This window comes from Mercurialis annua, linkage group LG6 (assembly GCF_937616625.2).
Source record: "Mercurialis annua linkage group LG6, ddMerAnnu1.2, whole genome shotgun sequence".
Lineage (NCBI taxonomy): Eukaryota > Viridiplantae > Streptophyta > Magnoliopsida > Malpighiales > Euphorbiaceae > Mercurialis > Mercurialis annua.
The window spans coordinates 38561621-38583737 of NC_065575.1; the positions used below are offsets into that span (position 1 = coordinate 38561621).

At 35.6% G+C, this 22117-nt stretch overlaps 3 protein-coding genes across 5 annotated transcripts; all 3 read left to right on the forward strand.

Annotated features, from left to right (window-relative positions):
• Positions 1 to 7717: 7717 nt before the first annotated feature.
• LOC126686633 (nitrogen regulatory protein P-II homolog) lies at positions 7718 to 11231 on the forward strand. Of its 2 annotated transcripts, XR_007643979.2 has the most exons (9): positions 7718 to 7963; positions 8038 to 8086; positions 8170 to 8197; positions 9177 to 9264; positions 9497 to 9564; positions 9761 to 9830; positions 10720 to 10755; positions 10873 to 10998; positions 11033 to 11231. XR_007643979.2 is itself a non-coding variant. In XM_050380771.2 (8 exons), exons 1-8 carry the CDS (start codon positions 7765 to 7767, stop codon positions 10935 to 10937), a joined length of 603 nt encoding a protein of 200 aa, XP_050236728.1. In that variant the 5' UTR covers positions 7718 to 7764; the 3' UTR covers positions 10938 to 11231. The 2 variants fall into 2 exon arrangements, 1 of the variants encoding a protein (XP_050236728.1); XM_050380771.2 differs by having other exon boundaries at positions 10873 to 11231.
• A 4211-nt stretch (positions 11232 to 15442) lies between these two features.
• LOC126686634 (ADP-ribosylation factor) lies at positions 15443 to 18196 on the forward strand. 2 transcript variants are annotated; one of them, XM_050380772.2, is made up of 7 exons: positions 15443 to 15546; positions 16240 to 16397; positions 16888 to 16958; positions 17344 to 17463; positions 17584 to 17702; positions 17784 to 17865; positions 17963 to 18196. In XM_050380772.2, exons 2-7 carry the CDS (start codon positions 16250 to 16252, stop codon positions 17966 to 17968), a joined length of 546 nt encoding a protein of 181 aa, XP_050236729.1. In that variant the 5' UTR covers positions 15443 to 15546; positions 16240 to 16249; the 3' UTR covers positions 17969 to 18196. The 2 variants fall into 2 exon arrangements, with proteins under 2 accessions (XP_050236729.1, XP_050236730.1); XM_050380773.2 differs by having other exon boundaries at positions 15462 to 15569.
• Positions 18197 to 19176: 980 nt separating this feature from the next.
• Positions 19177 to 22013, forward strand: LOC126686790 (pentatricopeptide repeat-containing protein At4g32450, mitochondrial). Its single transcript, XM_050381028.2, has 2 exons — positions 19177 to 21260; positions 21694 to 22013. The coding sequence occupies exon 1, from the start codon at positions 19309 to 19311 to the stop codon at positions 21241 to 21243; it is 1935 nt and encodes a 644-aa protein (XP_050236985.1). The 5' UTR covers positions 19177 to 19308; the 3' UTR covers positions 21244 to 21260; positions 21694 to 22013.
• Positions 22014 to 22117: the final 104 nt, after the last annotated feature.

Here is a 22117-nt window from a genome sequence, read left to right on the forward strand (position 1 = left end):
TCAGTTTAGTCAAAGGTGCAGATATTCTGGAGAAATCTTGCACGAACCGACGATAGTAACCAGCTAAACCCAGAAAACTTCTGATCTCGGTAACTGACCTTGGCCTTTGCCAATCCATGACCGCCTCAATCTTCTTCGGATCAACCTTGATCCCATCTTTCGACACCACGTGTCCTAGAAAGGTAACCTGATCCAACCAGAACTCACATTTTGAGAACTTAGCATACAACTGATGCTCACGCAACGTCTGTAGTATAGTCCTCAAATGGTAAGCATGCTCCTCCTCACTCCGAGAATAGATCAAAATGTCATCAATGAATACGATAACAAACTGATCCAAAAACGGCTTGAACACTCTGTTCATCATATCCATAAACGCTGCTGGTGCGTTCGTCAGACCAAAGGACATAACCAGAAATTCAAAATGTCCATAACGAGTCCGAAAAGCAGTCTTAGGCACATCTGCATCACGGATCCGTAGCTGATGATACCCCGACCTCAAATCAATTTTGGAAAAACACTTCGCACCCTGCAACTGGTCAAACAGATCATCGATGCGAGGAAGAGGATATCTGTTCTTGACAGTAGCCTTGTTCAACTGTCTGTAGTCGATACACAGTCGAAAGGAACCGTCTTTCTTCTTTACAAACAGAACTGGAGCACCCCACGGAGAAGTACTCGGTCTGATGAACCCGCTATCCAACAACTCTTGTAACTGGTCCTTCAACTCCTTCAGCTCTGCAGGAGCCATCCGATACGGCGGTATCGAAATCGGAGCTGTACCAGAAACCACATCAATGCAAAACTCAATATCACGATCAGGTGGTAATCCAGGCAATTCCTCTGGAAACACATCAGTGAACTCATTCACTATCGGAACACTATGCATATCACCACTACTAGTCTCCAAATCACGAACCACAGCAAGAAAACCCTGGCAACCCTTGCCTAACATCCGCTTCGCCTTGATGGCGGAAATCAGATTCTTAGGTGTCTCTGCCTTTTCTCCCTGAAAGGAAAAAGGTAGATCACCTGGAATCCTGAACTCGACTGACTTCCCTCGACAGTCAATAGAAGCATAATGGCGTGACAACCAGTCCATCCCCAAGATAACATCAAAAGAAAGAACATCAAGTACAATCAAATCAGCACATAATTCTCTACCCTGAATAACCACTGGACACGAAGGATAAACAACGTCCACTACTACACCTTCAGACATAGGTGTAGACACAGCTAAAGGTTCACTCAAAACAGATGGTGCCATACCCAATTTCCCAGCAAAACATGTAGATACAAACGAATGGGTTGCACCCGCATCAAATAACACTAAAGCATCTATAAAAGAAATCGGAATGGTACCTTGCACCACAGCATTTGATGCACGCGCATCCTGAGGAGTAAGTGCGAACACTCTGGCCTGACCCTGCGGCTGCTGCTGCGAACTTTGTCCAGTACCATAACCGTTGGAACCTCTACCGCCGTTACCACGGCCACCAAAGCCTCTGCCACCAGAACCACGGCCCCGCTGGCCACCAAAAGATGCTGCAGGTTGAGAGTACCCTACAGACTGTGTAAACGCAGGTCTCTGCTGCTGATAAGATGACTGCGCCACACTGGAGTTAGACATCTGCTGCCCAGATGTCGGACACTCCCTAGAAAAATGACCCGGCTGGCCACAAGTGAAACAACCTCCAGGAGCTAACTGGCACTAACCATAATGCCTACGTCTGCAATTCTGGCAGAACGGTATGTTCGATCCACCACTGTACCCGCGTCCTGAACCACGGTTGCTCCCACTGCTACTGGAACTGTACGGAGCACTCCTGGCACTATGCCTCCCTTTGTTGTGAGTCCGTCGACTCCCCCTGTTGGCCTGAGAAGAGCCACTGTAGTAATTCCCACTACTATGCTGCACTGGGGCCTGCTGCCCCCCACTAGGAAGGTCACTCTTTCCCTTCTGATTCTGGAAAGGGTCAGAGATCGTTCCAAACTGAACCATCGAATTCTCCATCCGTCGCGCACTATCCACTAACCGGGCAAACTCCATGTTTGTCCCTATCAGCAAAGGGAGAAACTCCGAGCCTAAACCCCTAACATAACGGTCGTTCACTCGCTCTTGATCACCCTGAAGATCTGTAGCAAACCGCCCCAAACGTACAAACTCAGTAGTGTAGTCTGTCACTGATCTATCCCCTTTCTTCAAATTTAGCAGCTTTTCTCTGAAACTCTCAGTAACAGAGAAGGGTAGATAGTAACCTCTGAACCTGATCACAAAATCAGCCCAAGACAAAGTATCCATAACTGGCCTGATGTTATCATGATACCAGTCCTTAGCTGGACCCTTCAGCGACATCTCCACAAGCATCACTGATTGACGATCAGAAGCTTGAATCCTCTGACTGTTGTACTCAAATTCCTCCAAAAAGTCAAGAGCATCCCCAGTACTATCAAAAGAAGTCGGATTCAACTTCAAGTAGGTCATCACCAACTCTCTGTCTGTTGGAATATGACCGACACCAGCAAGTCCACCAATACCAGCTACAGCACCAACCTGAGGTTGCTGTTGCTGCGCTAACTGACCCAGTATATTACACTGATTCTGCAGTAGAGCCTGATTGTTCTGCATCTCGACGACGCCAGCCAAGAAAGTAGTGAAGTCGAACGCTTGCATGTTTGGTGCTTGTTGCACCTCCGGTGCCTGCTGCACATTCGGTGCCTGAACACCTGCTGCACCGCGTCCTCTAGCTCCACCTCTACCAGCACCAGCTCCTCTGCCCCTACCAGCACCTCTACCTCTGCCAGCACCTCCACCTCGACCACGTCCAACATTAGCCTGAACTGGTGGTACGTTCTGATCGACTTCCATGGAAATCGCATCATCAGCCACAGCTTCTTGCTCTGCCGCAGCACGAGCACGAGTACGAATAACGTTGTCCATATCCTAAGATTGAACGACAACAATTTAAATAACAGATATTTCATACCCAAGTATGAACAAAACAAGCAACATATAGGATTTCCCAAGAAATCAACAGCAATAAAAGTTCACCCAAGTGAAATAAAATTAACATTTAACAACATCAAATCAACATACAATGACTGACTCGACGCAAACCTATTGGTGTAGGCAGAATGTTTTTAAAATCAAAAGATGACGTTTTTAAAGACATGACAGAATCCTATATCCGCGGTAGTTCCTAAGACACAACCATACTTAACAGAGTAAACACATAGCAAGCAATGGCCTTGGTTTGAAACCAAAGCTCTGATACCAAGTTTGTCACGACCCATTTTCATGAATCGCGACCGGCGCTAGGGTATGGGTAATATAGTACCGAAACCCGTAGCTAGCCTTTTATTTAACACATAAACACATAAACCTGCAGAAAACCAATGCTCGGGGGCAACCGAGACTTCAGCCTAAATCTAGCAGATATAATATTCAACAGATAATATAACATGCTTATCCAATTCTGAGTCTAAAAATAGGCATAACATAAATAATCCGAAATAACTACATAACATGCCAGAGCAATATAACTAGTCAGATCAATCCGACAAACAACTGTAATAATAATAAAGACGTCTAGTCAACTACTGCGGTCTAAGAATAAAATAGTTTGACAGTTTATCAAAATAAATGGAACCTCCGAGGAAAAGTAAATGCGGAGATCACCAGACTCTCTCAGATCATAACCCTGGGAAAAATTGGGAAAACAACGGGGTCAGATATACTGAGATGAGTTCATACCACTATTTTCATTTATTAAGTGGAAAACCTTTAAAACGTTTAAAACATTTAATAACGATATTACAGATAATAGTTGGAACCCTAATCCACAATTCTAAATAATAATAATAATAATCCAATAGGTCTGGTCCCGAGAGCTGAGCTACACCGAGTTACCACTGACCACACTTATACCAGAGTCCCGAGAGCTGAGCTACACCGAGTTACTCTACCTGGTCCCGAGAGCTATGCTCACACCGAGTTACCACATTTCCATATATACCTTACCCAGATCAATACCGGTGCGCACGCAGTTCTAATGATGCCCATTAGGTAGCATGTTCCAACTAAGAGCCATAATATAAAAACAGTTCGAAATATACGTACAATATATATATTTAATATTAAAATAACAATTTACTTAATAAAGCGGTAAATAGTAAATATAAACTCACTGCTTGCTAATCCGCGTGAAATACCGGCAAGCAACTAACTCTGGTTCGCCTCTGAAGCACGAACAGTAGACGAGTCTAGACAAATAAAATAATTATTAAAATCAGACCCTAACTCTAAAGAGTACTAGACACCACATAGGACTAGCACAAATAACACGTCGGAATAAATAATCCAAGGCACACACAAATAATACCCATTAGGTAATAAAACCCAATTAATATAAGTCTATTGAGTTCTCGCTTATAATTCAATTTAAAAATATTATTTAATAATTTTAAATAATAAATAATTTCCAAATAGTGGGTTAGCCGAGTTACCAATAACTACCAAGCTAACCTCACTTGTCGGGTGACCCAAGTCTAACCCGATTCAAAACGTTTATCAAATATAAACCCGAGTTTATATTTATAAAATAATTCCATAAAATAATAAACCATTTTAAAAGCGGAACTCAATAACTTCAATTCAAAGTAACCCAAGTTACAACCCCAAAAACTTAGTTAAATAAGTCAAATAAAAGTTCAGGGACCAATTTGCACTTTAACCAATTAGGGACCAAATTGTACTTTTGCCAATTAGGGACTAAATTGTACTTTAGCCAATTTGATTTCCAAAAATCAAATTAATTACTTTTATTTATAATTAATACAAAATATAAATTTACTTATCACAAATCCACTTAATTGAGTTATAAAAATAAGTCCAGGGACTAAATTGTAATTTAGCCAACTTTTGACAAAACGACATTTGTAGGCAAATATAATTACCCGAGTAATTATATTAAATTAATTTATAAACAACTTTCGTTTTAAATGTTACATTTATAAATTAAACAAATTCCAAGTACTTAAGTAAAATTTAACTCTAAGGGTTTATTTGTTTTAAACAAAATAGTTTGATAACCATAATGGCTAATTAGCCATCCCTTTCCTTTAAACCAAAATTCTTCCCCGCCATGTTACAGAACCACAATTCAGAATCAAGGATTTAAACAATCACAACAGGAATCAACTCCAAACCAAAAGCATGAAACTAATCCTCATCATAACTTAAACTTAATCACATTACAACATGAACCCTAAATCAAACTTAAGAGTCGAAGACAAAAATCTTAGTCCAACACGGCAGAAACTCGATTTCAAAGCAACGAAGAACTCAAACCGTAAACAACACAATCCAATCAACTTAGTTATGAATCTATAATCTTCCCAGACATCTTATATCAAAAGGAAACACAAAATCAAGCCAAAGGAATAAGCAAAGCATCGGCAAAAGGTAGATCATCCTAGAAACAGTTTCAAAAACTCTAAAACGATAAACCGTACGGCGATTAAAACGATAAGATTTACGTACCTTTTCTCGAAAATTAAAGATGGAAAACGTAGGGAATTGAGTCTAGAACGTCTGAGATCAAACGGTTCTGATTTTCATCAACAAACGAGGGAGAACGATAAGAATTACGGAATATCGTTCATAACCGAAAACTGGAAATCAAGAATTTAGAAGACTTACCGAACAGCGATCTTTGGATGATGATTTCGGCTTCGTTTCTCAACGAAAGGATAAAAGGAAGACGGCTAGGGTTTGTTTGCAGCGTGATCTAGGTTTTTCGTTTAGAAATCGAGTTTAAATAGCGAAAGGAACTAGGTCGAAAACGAGTGACAAAAGGCCCCGACACAAAGCCCATTACGGGCTGCCCTTTTCTCGAACGAGACTCAGCCTTTTGGGCTGAGTCCCGTTCGGGAATTCCTGGTCTCGTACGAGACCAGGCTAGGAAAACCATGGGTCTCGTACGAGACATGCTAGTCTCGTACGAGACCAGTGCAAAATTTGCACAGTCCCGTACGGGACAGGCACAGTCTCGTACGAGACTGTGCGTGAATTCATCAGGTCTCTTACGAGACCTGGTTTATTCCTTGGTTCAACCATTTGGTTGAACCAAGACCCAAGGGAACCGAGAACCAAACCCAAAATTGAACCGGACCATGAACCAAACCCTTAAATCGAACCAAAGATGAATTGAACCACCAATAATTTACAAAACTTCAAATACTCCTCAAAACACATCCGGAACCACGTCGGAAAATAACAAAATAAATTCAAAATTTTACGGGATATTACACATTATCATACAAAATTATATTAACATAACAAATCTGATTATCAATCAAAAATCAAAAAAACGTATTATTTTTACATTATCATACAATTATCATATTATATTTACATTATCATACAATTATAATTAGATTATTATTTTTATAAATCAGAAAACTATACCAGGATACACATATTATCATAACAGTATCATCAACTTATATAACAAAATAAAAAACTGTAATTAGAGTAGAACATGTATTATCATATCATTATCATACAAAATTATATTAACATAACAAATCTGATTATCAATCAAAAATCAAAAAAACGTATTATTTTTACATTATCATACAATTATCATAAAAAATTATATTACTACAATCGACTAACAAAACAAAATATTATAATATCATCATATTATCAACTACTATAAACAACATTATCATAAAAGTATCACAACTTATATACAATTTTATACCTGAATAGAATCATTTTTATTCAGATTATCACTTCCAAGCCTTCTCATCTTAATGTCTCTTTTAACCACAACAGGTTCTGCTTTCCTTTTACCACATACAGATTTTTTAACTGCTCTCCTCTTCATTCTTGGTTTTTTCTCAGTCTTACAAACAGGAACTTCAACTGCATGTAACATTTTGATTCTTAAACTTTTTCGAACTGGAGAATTAGCGACATTCTCCACTTCATTATCAACAGTGTCAGGAGAATTAGCGACATTCTCCACTTCATTATCAACAGTGACAGGAGAATTAGCGACATTCTCCACTTCATTATCAACAATGACAGGAGAATTAGCGACATTCTCCACTTCATTATCAACAGTGACAGGCTTTTCATTTGTCTAATGATTTGAGTTACTGTTTTATTCAAATCGGAATCACTCATGATGTCAGATTAACTGAAAATAAAACACAAATCAGTTATAATCAACACAATACAAAGAGAAAATCAACAAATATGAACAAACAATTGAAAAATTTAAATAAAAAATAAAAAAAAATGCCTAAAAAACCTAAAAAACGATTACAGACAAATTAATTGAAAAATGTAAACATTACTCACCAAACGCACTGATAAGATTCAGAAAACACAGATATATCAATGAGAACCAGAAACGAAGAATCAAAATCGATGAAGAAAAGAAGAAAATGGAAGACGAAGAAACGGCAATAAAGCGAGAACTGAAAGAGAATGAAAGAAAAGAGAGGGAAGAGTGATAACTGCTCACGGAGTAAAAACATAAATATTTGAAAACTGGGAGTATAAACATAAATGGGTTGGGTCATTAAAATAAAAAAAACCGCCCATGTAGGTAAAGACATATATGTCCATAAAATAGAGAGTAATTTCAGAATCTTTTAATCACTGAGGTATAATCTGTAAATATTTATAAAAAGAGAGTATTTTTTCTAATTTTCTCAATTTATTTCATCCCTGCAATTCTACTGCTAAAAATGGCAGCAACTGCTAAACTGCGCCTGCTCACTCCATCATCCCTTCATTCTAATGTCAACAAAGAATTTGCTCTCACAAATTCCATTTTAGTTCGTCCCAAGCTAACGGATACTCGAATTTGTCACTTCAAATCCGCCACTATTAAGCGCCTACGATACGCCCCTCTCCTTCCTGTAATCAATGCCCAAAGCTCACCTGGTATGTGCATTAGTTTACCCATCTTTTTATGAAATTGTTTCATAATTTCTTATGTGCTTAGTAATTATTGGCAGTTGACTACATTCCTGATGCTAAGTTCTATAAAGTGGAAGCCATTCTCAGGTGCTGTCACTGATCAATTTTTCGATTAATATTTAATATTCTTTCCAATTTTAACTGTGCAACTGAATTCCGGCGTGTTGTAGGCCTTGGAGAGTCGCCCAAGTTTCATCAGTAAGTGTTTCTTAATTACTCAGTAAATAAGTTTAAGACTTACTAAGGACCAACTTATATGTTTGTCAATGCCAACACATAATTGTACTTGCTGGAGATTATATCTTTTACTGTATTTGTTATGCAGTTTTTGATCTTCGAGTTAGCGATTTTTGGTTTTTTATTTTGCAAAAATGACTAACTAACTATAGAAGTGAACCAGATGAGCTGGATATTAATATTACGATTTAGTAAAGTCAGGTTATTCGGTAAGTATGGTTCTTACTTAAAAGACCTTGATATGTTGTTTCAAGAGGGGAGTAGGGGGAATCTGGTGGTTGATGATAACTCAGAGGTGTGATATGTTTCAAGAGGGGAGTAGGGGGAATCTGATGGTTGATGATAACTCAGAGGTGTGATATGTTTCATTTCTCTATCAATCCATCTTTGTGCAAGACGTTGATAATTTAAATTACCACTAATTTTCTCGTTATATCAAATTGTGCCTATTAACTTTCTTGTTTAGAGGCACTGAGACTGTTTGTGCATTCCCGAACCAGTATTTGATGGATGATACTGAAGATGTCGTTATTCAAGTAGTTTCATGTTTTTGCCTTTAGAAAAAGGAAACTTGCGATGAAGTAAAAAATTATACTATCATGCAAATATTTTAAATCTCCACACTTATTTGTTTATATGTATAGTCACTCACTGCTGCTTTGAACTATTTTCAGTCTTCACTAAATTAATAACCCAGTTTTTTCTCTTTAAATTACGAGCATGGCTGTTGTTTATTTTCCTGGTCAATGACTCAATGGTCAATCTGCATCTTTTCTTGTTCTGTCAGGGTGCTGGTGGTTTGTTTCATTTTTTCATTCTTTGGCTTCAACCTATGTGCAGTGCATAAGCATGTGCTAGCTGTTAAATTTTTGAAGGCTGTCGGGTTTTGTAAATCTGTATCATGAATTACTAATTATCATTTCTGTTGTTATCAATTGAGGCTTTGCTAAAAATTGGTATCCGAGGTGTTACTGTTTCTGATGTTCGTGGTTTTGGTGCTCAAGGTGGTTCAACAGAAAGGCATGGTGGTAAGCTCTTTGCTTAACTGTCAATCCGGTTTTTCTTTTTTGGTTCCCTGGAAATTTAATACATGGTTATAGTATGCAAAAATCTGATGACCAAGTTATGGCCTATCTCGCAATTTAAATCCTTTTGTTTTACCATTCGTTTTAGATGCAATACATTTTTTATCCTTCTAACCAGTTTAAATGGTTTACAAGACCATGATTCCCTTGCTTGTTATTGCTTATGGTGTTGTAGGCTCAGAATTTTCTGAAGATAAGTTCGTTGCTAAAGTTAAGATGGAAATTGTGGTGAGCAAAGACCAGGTATGCATGATATGACTTTTCAACATGGCGACTCTTATGCCGGAATTAGTAATGTTTGAAACAATGTATTCCTATTATTATGGAATTGATTGTCAAACTCATGCATGTGAATATGTTTTTATTAAATATCTTCGTAAAATATGAAACGTTGCCATTGCCAAAGTATTGCTTATTAAATGTTATTCATTTTTTTTAGGTTGAAGACGTGATAGATAAAATCATTGAGGAGGCAAGGACTGGAGAGATTGGAGATGGCAAGATTTTCTGTAAGATTAAGCTTCTTTAATCCTATATTTATAGCAGTGCATGATGCATATTGTTTCTTAGAACTTTTCCACCTTAAATATCTGTTCTATATTGTAAGTTCACTGACTTCTTTTCTGAGGTTTTCTGCATAGCCTTTCGTGTAGTTTTAGGAATTTATCGACAGAATTTTTTGCTATTTGAAGGGGTCAGATTAGCGATTTACTGTAGTGCTTAGGGAATCTGTTAAACAGTTAGCACTTGAGTTAAGATAGTTTACTGGAACTGTAATCTTCAGGTAATTCAAGAACTGTTCCTTTTCCCAGGACTAGTCTTAAAACTTTCTTTCATGATGACTGTGAGCTTGTAATGCTCGTTCTCACAAGTATTACAGAGATTTGTTATTAAGAATACTTTATGTCGTTAACAGCAGTGCTAGCCTCAAAAGTTCGTGTGAAATTCTGCCCATTTTATCCAACAAACTATTTTATGCTGGCACTCTCGCTGTAATGACTTTGATTTGATGGGTTAATAAGAGAGGGGCCACTATGCAATGTTTGCCCTTCTATATTCGACTATGTCCTTCACTTGTTGCATGTTATATGATTAATAAATGACTGGTTACTTTAGGAGCAATAGGTGAATTTTACTATCCCTCTGAGCACCTGTAGCTGCATCATTCTTATAAGCTTTATTTAACCATACTGTACGAGCTTGTTTAGCCATCGATCAAGTACAGAAGTTGAGATGATATAATCACCTCCTCCATGTCATAGTCAATTTAGATATATATTATGCTCTAACGGCCATTTGTGCATATCAATCTACCAGGTCTTGACAATATCGTAAAGTATTATTGTAAAGGTTAAGAATATATTATCAGAGCATCTAATGACATTCCCTATTTTGCAGTGGTGCCTGTTGCAGATATAATAAGAATCCGCACTGGTAATCTACATTTTCTTTTGTGAATCAATGATACTCGGAATTTTGAAGATCTCTTCCTGGTTAATGGCCTTACCTTTCTTTTCTTCATCTGAGCTAGCTTTTGCATTCAATTTTTAGGTGAGCGTGGAGAGAAGGCTGAGAGGATGACAGGAGGACGATCGGACATGACTTCTTCTACCTGACATTAGCATTCGTTTGATGAAGCTTCTTTTACTTTCCCGTCTTCATTCTGAAATTGACGTCGGTAGATATGATGCTGTATTCTCTTAATCCGATAAATCTAGTTGTTACGAGGTTCGATGGATAATTGATAATAAAAGGATAGCTGATTTGCTCAAGTGCAGATAAATAACAAGAAGAGGACTAAGGATTGCATGTTCTGATGTTCGGATGTGATAGATTAGATTTAGATCATCTTACTATAACATGTGCGGTGGAGTTTTGTCTCAATTTAAATCCATATTTTATATGCATAAGAGCTGTCTGGTCTTGTACTAACATAGCACGTTCAGAAGAACGTATCATACATAACATCTATGTATTTTCCAGGCATACACTGGCGGTGCTTTTGGTGGCAAGCGATGATGAACCAGTAGCATGGTGAAGGGACCACTACCCAGCCATACACACGAATCATTGCCGGTTCCGGTTTTATAGATCTTGCTTTATATGGAAGCCCAAATTAGCTTTAGCTTATCCCCAAATCCACTCAAAATAAGCTTAGCTTAAATATAATTTAATTTAAAAATATAAGATTTAGACTTTCACAAAATCCATATTTGAATTCCGGCACTTGTCCATTTATGGTATTAAATTCTTACATTTTTATTTGTTATCATTTAGGTCTATATTTTTAACTCTATGGAAGTTAGTTCTCTTCATCACAAAAATAAAGTGTTCTTCACGTGTAGTTAGTGTTTTCATACTTTAAATTTTAGGGCTTTTTATATAAAATAGAGGATTTAACCTAGACTTTACTTTTATACGGCCCAATTTATATCTTTACTTTTCACATCTTATATTTTATGAAACCTAATCTTTTCTTTTGAATTTCTTTCTTTTTTACCGTTTTCTTATTTTCCTTCTCAATTGGCGGTTTCTTCACTCATTTCCGCCATATGATTTTTTTATTTCTCTCAATCATTCTTTTTCTTCACGATTTCTTTTGAGCCGTGAAAGAAAATTTTCACGATTTCTGCTCGTTCGCTTCCGCCGTTGCGCCTCCATCGTTTCGCCTTTGTCTCGCCGCGTCATCTTTCTTTTATCTTTTTAATTTTAGATCTGAAATTTTTTGTTCTTTTTTTTTTATTTTCAGATCTGTAATTTGTTTATCTTTTACTGTTTATTCACCATTAAACATGTATAAAGAGTATCTTTAAATAATCTAATACTTATTTCATGTTATATAGAATAATTTTGTGATTTTATATAATAAATTTTGTTATTTCTGCATTTTTTTGTGTTTTGTTGTATTTCTGCGTTTTTTTATTCTGCAGAGCGATTTGTTGATGATGATTGATTGCTGAATTATTGTAATGTTACAGTGTTGTTGATTTTATGTTGATATTATGTTGATATCAACTGATTCTTTATTTTAACATTGACAAATAAGATAATATTGTCTGTGAAATAAACTTTCGTTGGATGAAATGAAACTGTATCATAACCGGCTTTATCGAAATTTAGTTAGGTATGAGAGGTGAAAAACGGAAGACAATTATACAAGTGATGTTGAAGAAACTGTGCAGCTGCGAAGAGAATTGAGGAAGAAAAATATTTTGAAATAGATTTTTTTAATTTGTGAACTATTGTGTTGGTGTATATTTAATATATTTTTATTTTTATATGTAAGAATATTTTTTTTCATTTGAATTATTGTTATTGTTTTTTCATATTATTTTGATTACTAACTCTGATAATTTCTTTATCTAATTCATTTATTTTAAACATTTTGTATCTTTGTTGTTCTTTAGTAGAATTACTACTATCATATTAACAAGTTATCAACATAATGTCAACACGATATCAACAATTAATGCTAATTTAGTTAAGATGTTTGTGAAATGAGAACATTGATTGATTTAAATTAAAAACAATCAACATATTATTAAAAGCATGTTAACATCTTATCAACATAGTAAATTAAGATTAACTTAATTTTTCTTTTAATGATTGAAAATCAACATGTTATCAACATTATGTCAACAATATGTCAACATGTTATCAACATTAACTTTATTTTTCTTTTAATGATTGAAAAATCAACATGTTATCAACATTATGTCAACAATATGTCAACATAAAATTGAATATGAAAAAGAGTTGAAATACTTATCAACATAACGTCAACAATAAATCAACAACGAATCAACATAAAAAATAAAATAAAACATACATTTTTGAAAAACTGTGACAACCAATAAAATATCAACAAGAAATCAACAATAAGTCAACATGATAATGCTAACATATCTTTATCTAATCTCAGTTAAATTTTGTATTTTTTTTGTTTATTTCACGCACAAAATTATCTAATTTGCTAATATATTTTTTTAAAATAAATTTTTTCAATGTTAAAATCAAGAAAATACCAACTGATTATCAACACAAAATCAACATAAAATCAACAACACTGTAATATTATAATATTTCAGCAATCAACCATCATTAACAAATCGAACTGCATAATAAAAAAACACAAAAATACAACCAAACACAAAAGAAACGAAGAAATAACAAAATTTTATTCTATATATCCATAAATTTATATTACATAACATGAAATTGGCATTATATTCTTCGAATATAATCTCTATACATGTTTAATGGTGAAAAAATAGTAAAAAAATTGTAGATCTGAAAAAAAAAGAACAATGAATAAATTATAGATCTGAAATTAAATAGATGACGGCGATGAGCAGAGGAGATGATGACGTTGACGAAGATGAAAACGAAGACGATGATGAGAACGATGACGGAGGAGCGGAGGAACAGAGGACGGCTCAGCGGAAGACGACGAACGGTAAAAAAGAGAGATGAAGATGAACTGAGAGAAAGAGAGAATTGAATGATGAGGAGAGAGAAAATAAATGAAATTATGATTTGTATGCTCTTAGGGTTTAATATATAGAGTCCGTATAAAAGTTATAATTCAGTCTGCATATGGTAGTTTAGAAAACCCAAACCTGCATCCGTATAAAAGTTAAAAATTTGGCATAATAGGTTGCTTGTGTAAAAACCTTAAATTTTATTGAAACTTTAAATTTTATTGAAACTTTAAATTTTATTGAAACGTAATTCTGCATTTTTATTTTTGTTGATAATAAATTTTTAAACTTTTTTTTTCTGTTAGTTCGAATTGACAATGTTAACACTTGACGGAAATACTTAATTTCTATAAAATTAGAAGTGTTAGGGCTTAACATTGATATATAGAAGTGCATGGATCTAATGCCAAAAACAGGACAAATGGGGTCTCAAATATGTATTATGCCTTTAGACCTTTGCTGTAAGCTGTGATCTAAATCAACCAATATGCTAAAAAAAGGTTAAATTTTAAATCAAACATTTTCTTTGACAAAAAAGTATAAACATTTTCTAACAAATATCTTCACATAGTTTAATGAAGATTGAAGACTTGGATTTAAAAAAATCACAAACATTTTATAGTGATGGAAACTTTTTACTAGACTGAAATGCTGATGTAATAGATCATTCAAAATAATAAGAATAAATAATTGTGAAGTCATCCACATATGTCATAATTTATAATTTTATACCTCTTATTTGAGAATCAAACAATTTGATATCTCCCTTTTAATTATACAAATAAATACAACCTTCTGTTATATTTCGGTATCGAATCGCTAATAAGATTAAAAATGAGTTATCAAATCGTTTGAAAATGAGGAATTAAATTGTTAACGAAATTGAAAGTGAGGTATCAAATCGTTTGAAAGTGAATGCCAAATCATTAACGGAATTAACAGAATCTCCTAATTATTAACGGAATTGAAAGTGAGGTGCCCAATTGTTTGATATTCAAAGGGTATCAAACTGTTAATTATAACATATATGGGGAGTCTCACTATTATTTGCACAAATAATAATCATATACAACAGTGTTTTAAAAACCGGACCAGCCGGAAGAACCGGGATTTGATTAGTGGTCACATTCTAAAACAACAAAAATCTGGAATTCCAATAGAACCAGGTTGGACCGGATCGAACCGAATAAACCGACAGTTGAACTGGTGGTCACACCGGACAAAGAGAATTATCGACAGAAAACTTTGTGGCATACTTAAATTATAAAATTTTCATTGAACCGGTTGAACCAGAAACTGATGACTAGTCACCTGTTCGGTTTTCAAAACAATGATATACCCTAACAATATTGAGATTGGGAAATCCCTATTCATAATTAGCTAAAGGATACTCTTCCCCAAACAGCTACGAATCTCAAATGCTCGAATACTGAACGACACGGGCAAAAGCTGGCTCAACGCGTCGTGATAACGGCGTCAAATTATACCAAACGAATGCACCCAACCGCAGCTCAAATAAAAGAAAGCTTACAAAATACGCCAAACGGAGCGTTTTACAGTTAAATCATTTTGTTTTAATAATTAAATAAAAGAAAAACGCGATCTGAGAGTGAGATAATAAAAAAAGTCCTATAAATACACTCTCTCTCTCTCTCTCTCTCATACTATATCAGCGTGGAGGGCAGCTCTCTCTCTCATTTCTCAATTTTCCTAAATTTTCTCTTTGGCTCTCTCATCTTCTCAGGCAAGTCTCTCCGTTGTTGATCCGTAATTCATTTCTCCTCTTATTTTATTTATTCTCGATCTGATCTCATTTTCCGGTGGAATTGAGGTTTACTTTATATATTTATTCATTGTGTTGCCATTTTTTTTGAGATTTAGAGGTGAATTGTGTTTAACAATGGCTTGATTTGATGTTTTTTTTACCGTTTGGATCTTTGTTGTTTTGCATGGATCATTATGTGATACGTCAGATTCAGAGATCTTTTAGATTTTATACGTGATTTGTGATTTGATAAGCTTGATCTAACAGTAAACAATGTCTAGCTCGATTATAATTCCTTTATGAAAAAACAAACGCTTCTGATTTGTTAGTTACTTGAATCTATCTGTGATTTTGGATCTTAGCCTACGCAATTTTGTTATTCTCGAGTCTGATTATCATGCCGTTGATGTGATCTTATTATTGTTTCATAATTATATTGTTGACGTAATGTGCAATTCAAAACCTAATATAATAATATGAATCGAGTTAATATAGTATTAACACTTTGGTTTGTTTTTCTGTAATTACTGGAACGTTGAATACATATGTTAATTGAATTGATTATGAATTAATTAGAGAATTTATAACTTGATGCATTTGGCCGGTTTTATTCATGGTTAGTGGTGGAGGTGTCTGATGCAGCTATTATTTTTGTTTTTTTGGTATTATCAGGTGTGAAAATATGGGGCTGTCTTTCACTAAGCTGTTTAGCCGGCTCTTTGCTAAGAAAGAGATGCGTATACTGATGGTGGGTCTCGATGCAGCTGGTAAGACCACCATCCTTTACAAGCTCAAGCTTGGAGAGATTGTCACGACTATTCCTACCATTGGTAAGTTTGGTTAATTATTGATTCTATTGCCATTGTTTTCTATATTTTATTAGCAGAGAAATAATCCAATGCAACCGATGTGGCAAGTCATTTTACAAAGCCTCTCACATTTATAAATATGTGGGTTCTAACATGTTTTAATTATTTAAATAGAACAAGTAAAATTTGTAACACGGGAAAGGCGTGTTGTAAAATAATGTTAAACAGCTGTTGCATGAAATAATGACTCTTGTCAACATGGCATCTCTTTAATATTTGATACAATGGGATCTTCACAATTTACGTTATGTTGAACTTTAGATTTTTATTTGGGCGTTATTGCTGTGGTCTTTTATAGCTGTTTTGTTGCCACTTGTAGATGAATAAGATAATTGTCGATAAAAAACTTTGTTTCCAATTTTTGTAGGATTACATTTTCTTGCAATTATTCGAGTTATTTTTTTCCTGCATTGCTTTTCTTTTGAACTTATATTAATTTTTTTCAAACCAGGATTTAATGTGGAGACTGTTGAGTACAAGAACATTAGCTTCACTGTTTGGGATGTTGGAGGTCAGGACAAGGTATGTGTCGTTGTTCCCAAGTACGGGTTAAATTCCATGGAGGTCACTGTTTCCTTCATTTATTTGAACGCAGTTATGTTATAAATCAGTGCTTATGTACGGTCTAGTACTGAGATCATGTCCTCCATCAGCACATAATCATAAGCTAGCATTTATAAATCACTGCATACAGTTTTCTCTTGATTATCAAGGAAAGGATTTTACACGGTGGCTTACATATGAAAGTAGAATGTATAATGTTACAAGGACAATCTAGTCTGCAAATGTATCTACCTTCTTTTGATGTAGCAGAGCCAGAGTCACATTAAGTCGAGTTGTATCTTTGATCATGTAACTTATGTAAACTTTAATTTGATTTTTCCCCCCACCTATTTTGTGTTCTCAGATCCGACCATTGTGGAGACATTACTTTCAAAACACACAAGGACTTATCTTTGTGGTTGATAGCAATGACAGAGATCGTGTGGTTGAAGCTAGGGACGAGCTGCACAGGATGTTGAATGAGGTATTATGAAGTTCATTTTTTATTTCAATTCAAATTGGGTTCTGAGTGTCGCCTCTAGGCTTGATGCATTTTGAACGGTTTCTTTGTTACCTACCCTTAAGTCACTTGTCAAACTTGCAGGACGAGTTGAGGGATGCTGTGCTGCTTGTTTTCGCTAACAAACAAGATCTTCCAAATGCAATGAACGCAGCGGAAATAACTGATAAGCTTGGCCTTCACTCTCTCCGCCAACGCCATTGGTAAGGAAAATGGCATCCCTGGTCACCTTTTATTCAACCATTTATTCATAGTCTAAATTTTGTTATTCTTGTGCACTGCAGGTATATTCAGAGCACATGTGCCACTTCCGGGGAAGGGCTGTACGAGGGTTTGGACTGGCTCTCAAACAATATCGCCAACAAGGTAGGAACTTAATGATGAATGAATATATTTTTGCATTTAATGTTCTCTGAGATGATTAATGATTTGGTTATATTTTGCGTGGTTCTTCAATCTGCAGGCATAATTCTGAGTTTTTGAATTGCGTCAATGGCTGGAATATACAGATGATAGTGCTACTTTGTGTTATGAATTTTCTTCTTTTATTTTCTTACCACCTTTAGCAGATGTACCTGTTTAACAGTGCTTGTCATTTCTCTTGCAAACCCTTGAATTTGTTTCTTGTAGCTTAAGAAGAATAATTCTTAAATTTTTCATTGTTCTTGACGCCTTTAGTAGCATATTTTTTGTTGAATGATTTTGCATGCTAATGGAGATCTGAGGCAATATGTTCCCCTTCTATCTGTTGAGGCTTTTGTTCTGGCAATGCGAAACACATCAAATTTAATTTATAAATTAAGAATTAAGAATTGAGAATAGAACAAAATATTTTAGCAAACAATTCAAAACTACTGGTTGAATAAGCTGAAATGGAAATCGTGGGTCGATTTAATCGATTGAACCAACAGTTATACTATGAACTAATCCATAACTTACTTTTATATATAATTTTACAATTAGTTCAGACTGGCGGTTGAATTGAAAACCAGTAGTGTTACAAGTTCAATAAATCGATGAGACCATTTAAAGGCTATAATTATTTTTTTCTATTTTTACATAAAAAGTTTATTTGTCACTTTTTATAATGAATTTTTTAGTCTTACATTATAAGTAGGGGTGTAAACGGGCCGAGCGAACCCGAGTTAGGCCTAGTTCGAGCTCGAGCTTGAACAACATTCGAGCTGCTAGAGCTAGAGCTCGAGTTGAATTTAATAAAATAAAAAAATTAATTAAAAAAAATTAAATTTGATGTATTTCAATTATTTCTTACTATATATTAAGCAATTCAATCAATTTTTATGATGTATATCTAATTTCTAAGGTTTAAAAATTTAATATAATGATAATAAAATTATTATTGTTATTTTATAACAAGTATGTTTAGACCCGTTTAGGCTCAAGAGCCTCACGAGTCTCAGTAATTGATACTCGAGTTCGGCTCGAGATGAAGCTACTCGAACTCGAGCTCGGCTCGAATTTTTTGAGCCAATCTTGACCTTTTTTCGAGTCGATCTCGAATAACTTACGAGTAGCCCAACTCGTTTACACCCCTAATTATGATGTCTAAAATCCAATTTTTATTATATTAGAATAGTTATATTAATTTTATTATAGTATTTATTTGTAAAGAGATAGTTTAAATAAAATTTTAATATTTTTTTTATATATTCAAAGATGTTTTTTGTGCCCAAAAAAAAAGCTGCTCTCTTACTCCAATAGGGTTGAAGACCCATTGCTCTGTTTCTGCAAAGCACCGAACTAGCTGAACCCTTCTCTGTCTCCGCCCATTAGAAGCTGCAGAGATCAATGTCAAACAGAAAAGTCCCACTTCTCACTGTCAAATCCCTAACAGCTTTATCAAAGGTATGCTCTTCAACTAATTCTTCTATTTCAATCAAAACCCTTACAACTGCAGCTCAAAGATCAGATTTTTCAAACTCTGCTGATTATAATTTCGACAATTCCGGCGGCCCTTTTCAAAACCCTAGCTCTTCCTACAGCGAAACCCGAAACCATAATGGAAATGGCTTAAACCCTAATTGGAATTTTAGGGAAACCACTGGAAATGTTGTAGACAATAACCAAGTTTCCCCAATTGGAAACCCTGGAAGTTCTTATCATCAATATAGTGGGAATCATCATCATGTTAGTGAATCAGTTGATAGGAATTTCGGGGGGCATGGTGTGGGTTCCAATGGGCAGTTGCAGTATAGCCAAAGGGAGGTTTTTACGCAGAATTCGAGTAGTTGGAGAGGACTTAATAGTGGAGATGGGAATTATCAAGGCCGTTTAGAGTCGCAAGGAAGCTGGACCGGTAATTATACTCGAGATACGAACCAATTTCAGCCTGGCTCGAGTGGTTATAACGCGGGAAATGTCGGAATGTATCAGCATAACTCAAATGTTGGATATGGACAACAGAATGTGAATGTTCCGCAATATCAGCAAAACTGGAATGGTGTGAACAATGTAATTGGAGCTTCTAAGCTGTCAAACAATCCTGAAGTTGAAAGAAATTCAGGTGAGGCTTCTGAAGGGACCTCATCTAAAGGTACACTTGAGGAGTTTGATGAGCTCTGCGAGGAGAAGAAAGTAAAGGAAGCAGTTGCTATCTTGCCTTTGTTGGAGGAGCAGCGTATTCCTGTGGATTTGCCTCGTCTTTTGCAGTTGATGCAGGCATGTGGAGAAGCTAAGGCTTTAGAGGAAGCAAAAGCAATTCATAACTATATTGTCAGATCACAACCTCCTTTAGAGGTCAGCATGTATAATAACATCTTAGAGATGTATGGGAAATGTGGTGATATGGACAGTGCATCTGCCGTGTTCAACAAAATGCCAGAGCATAATTTTGCTTCTTGGGATACTATGATAACATGGCTTGCCAAGAATGGTCTTGGGGAAGATGCAATTGATCTGTTTAGTCAGTTTAAACGTGCTGGATTAGTACCTGAAGCACAATTGTATACTAGAGTGTTCTCTGCTTGTGGTGTTGTAGGCGATGTTACTGAGGGAATGCTGCATTTTGAATCCATGAAGAAGGATTATGGCATTATACCATCAATGGAGCATTTTGTGGGCATTGTGAACATGATGGGAACATGTGGGTATTTGGATGAAGCTTTAAAGTTCATTGAAACTATGCCAATAGAGCCAAGCATTGACGTATGGGAAACCTTGATGAATCTTAGCCGGGTCCATGGGAACTTGGAGCTTGGCGATCGTTGTGCTGAACTTGTTGAGATTTTAGATCCTTCTAGGTTGAATAAACAATCTAAGGCTGGTCTTGTACCAGTTGACGAGTCAGAGTTGATGAAAGAGAAAGAGAAGAAGTTAGGAAGTCGAAATCTTTTAGAAGTTAGGAGCAGGGTCCATGAATATCGAGCTGGGGATACATCACATCCTGAAACTGATAGAATATATACCATGCTCCGTGGTTTAAGAACACAGATGAAAGAGGATGGTTACATTCCAGAAACAAGATTTGTATTGCACGATGTAGACCAAGAGTGCAAGGAAGATGCTCTTCTTTCTCATAGTGAGAGACTTGCTGCTGCTTACGGGTTTTTCACCAGTCCTGCTCGGTCTCCTATTCGAGTAATCAAGAATCTTCGTGTCTGTGGTGACTGCCATAACGCATTGAAGATCATCTCAAAAATTGTTGGAAGAGAACTTATAATGCGGGATGCCAAGAGGTTCCACCATTTCAAAAATGGAGTGTGCTCCTGCCGTGATTATTGGTGAATGGGATAAATTTGAAGGTGCTCTTTTTCCTTCTCATTTGCAATTCACATTATTTAAGATACTAGCTTTTATTTTACAACTTATTGCCATATCCAATTCAGACCGAGGACATCAAATTCATGTTTATTTTGGTTTGATTCTCGTAGGATAAACTGGTGCGAGTGTTACAGTAGAATCCTTTTGTCAGTTAGTTGTTTCATGTAAAATGTGCTTACCCTGATGGAATTTTGATGCCAAGTGAATTATTGATGAATGTCTCCCATTAATTTACTTTAAATGTTTTGCGCGCCTCTTAATCCATTATGTCTGAAAACTAATTTGACAAAAGTGAAAAGTGCTTACTCAGGAATTCTTCTCTCCTGGAATTGCTATTTAATCCAATAAGCTACCCTAGATGTTAGTCATTAGTGTGTCATGATTACAAGAGTTTTTTCATTTGTTAATTTCCAGGATTAACAATGAGACTAGAAATGGGCGACATCTTCTTTCAGAAATATGGGAATATGGCCGAACATTTCATGCAAGCAGTGATGCAAGTGAGGATGCATAGAATTGTCTCAAGGGCAACTCAAATGGAAGGAGCTGAGATTTGATAGAATATGTTTATGTTGGAAGGTCTAATCATATTTATATTCTTTACAGTTTTAGTGAGCATGATACGATGATGACAAAATAATACGAACTCTTTTAGCATCTGTCCCTGTATTCTTTGTATTTGAAAACATCGTAAATGATTCTGAAACATAGAAATTAATGGATTCTTTTTAATATCTTCATCGTGCATGCTTGTTTGTGTTGACTGGGTATCTGGTCTACCAGAATACCAACAGAGATGTAAATTGGCATGGTATTGCACAAATTGAAACAATGGCAA

What these genes read in the sequence shown, in the direction of transcription:
- LOC126686790 (XM_050381028.2), top strand. Translation starts at nt 19,309, where the DNA reads ATGTCAAACAGAAAAGTCCCACTTCTCACTGTCAAATCCCTAACAGCT.
- LOC126686633 (XM_050380771.2), top strand. Translation starts at nt 7,765, where the DNA reads ATGGCAGCAACTGCTAAACTGCGCCTGCTCACTCCATCATCCCTTCAT. An exon ending in TTCAACAGAAAGGCATGGTG is followed by an intron (nt 9,265 to 9,496) that starts GTAAGCTCTTTG and finishes ATGGTGTTGTAG; the next exon opens with GCTCAGAATTTTCTGAAGAT. An exon ending in TTGTGGTGAGCAAAGACCAG is followed by an intron (nt 9,565 to 9,760) that starts GTATGCATGATA and finishes CATTTTTTTTAG; the next exon opens with GTTGAAGACGTGATAGATAA.
- LOC126686634 (XM_050380772.2), top strand. Translation starts at nt 16,250, where the DNA reads ATGGGGCTGTCTTTCACTAAGCTGTTTAGCCGGCTCTTTGCTAAGAAA. An exon ending in ATGTTGGAGGTCAGGACAAG is followed by an intron (nt 16,959 to 17,343) that starts GTATGTGTCGTT and finishes TTGTGTTCTCAG; the next exon opens with ATCCGACCATTGTGGAGACA. An exon ending in TGCACAGGATGTTGAATGAG is followed by an intron (nt 17,464 to 17,583) that starts GTATTATGAAGT and finishes TCAAACTTGCAG; the next exon opens with GACGAGTTGAGGGATGCTGT.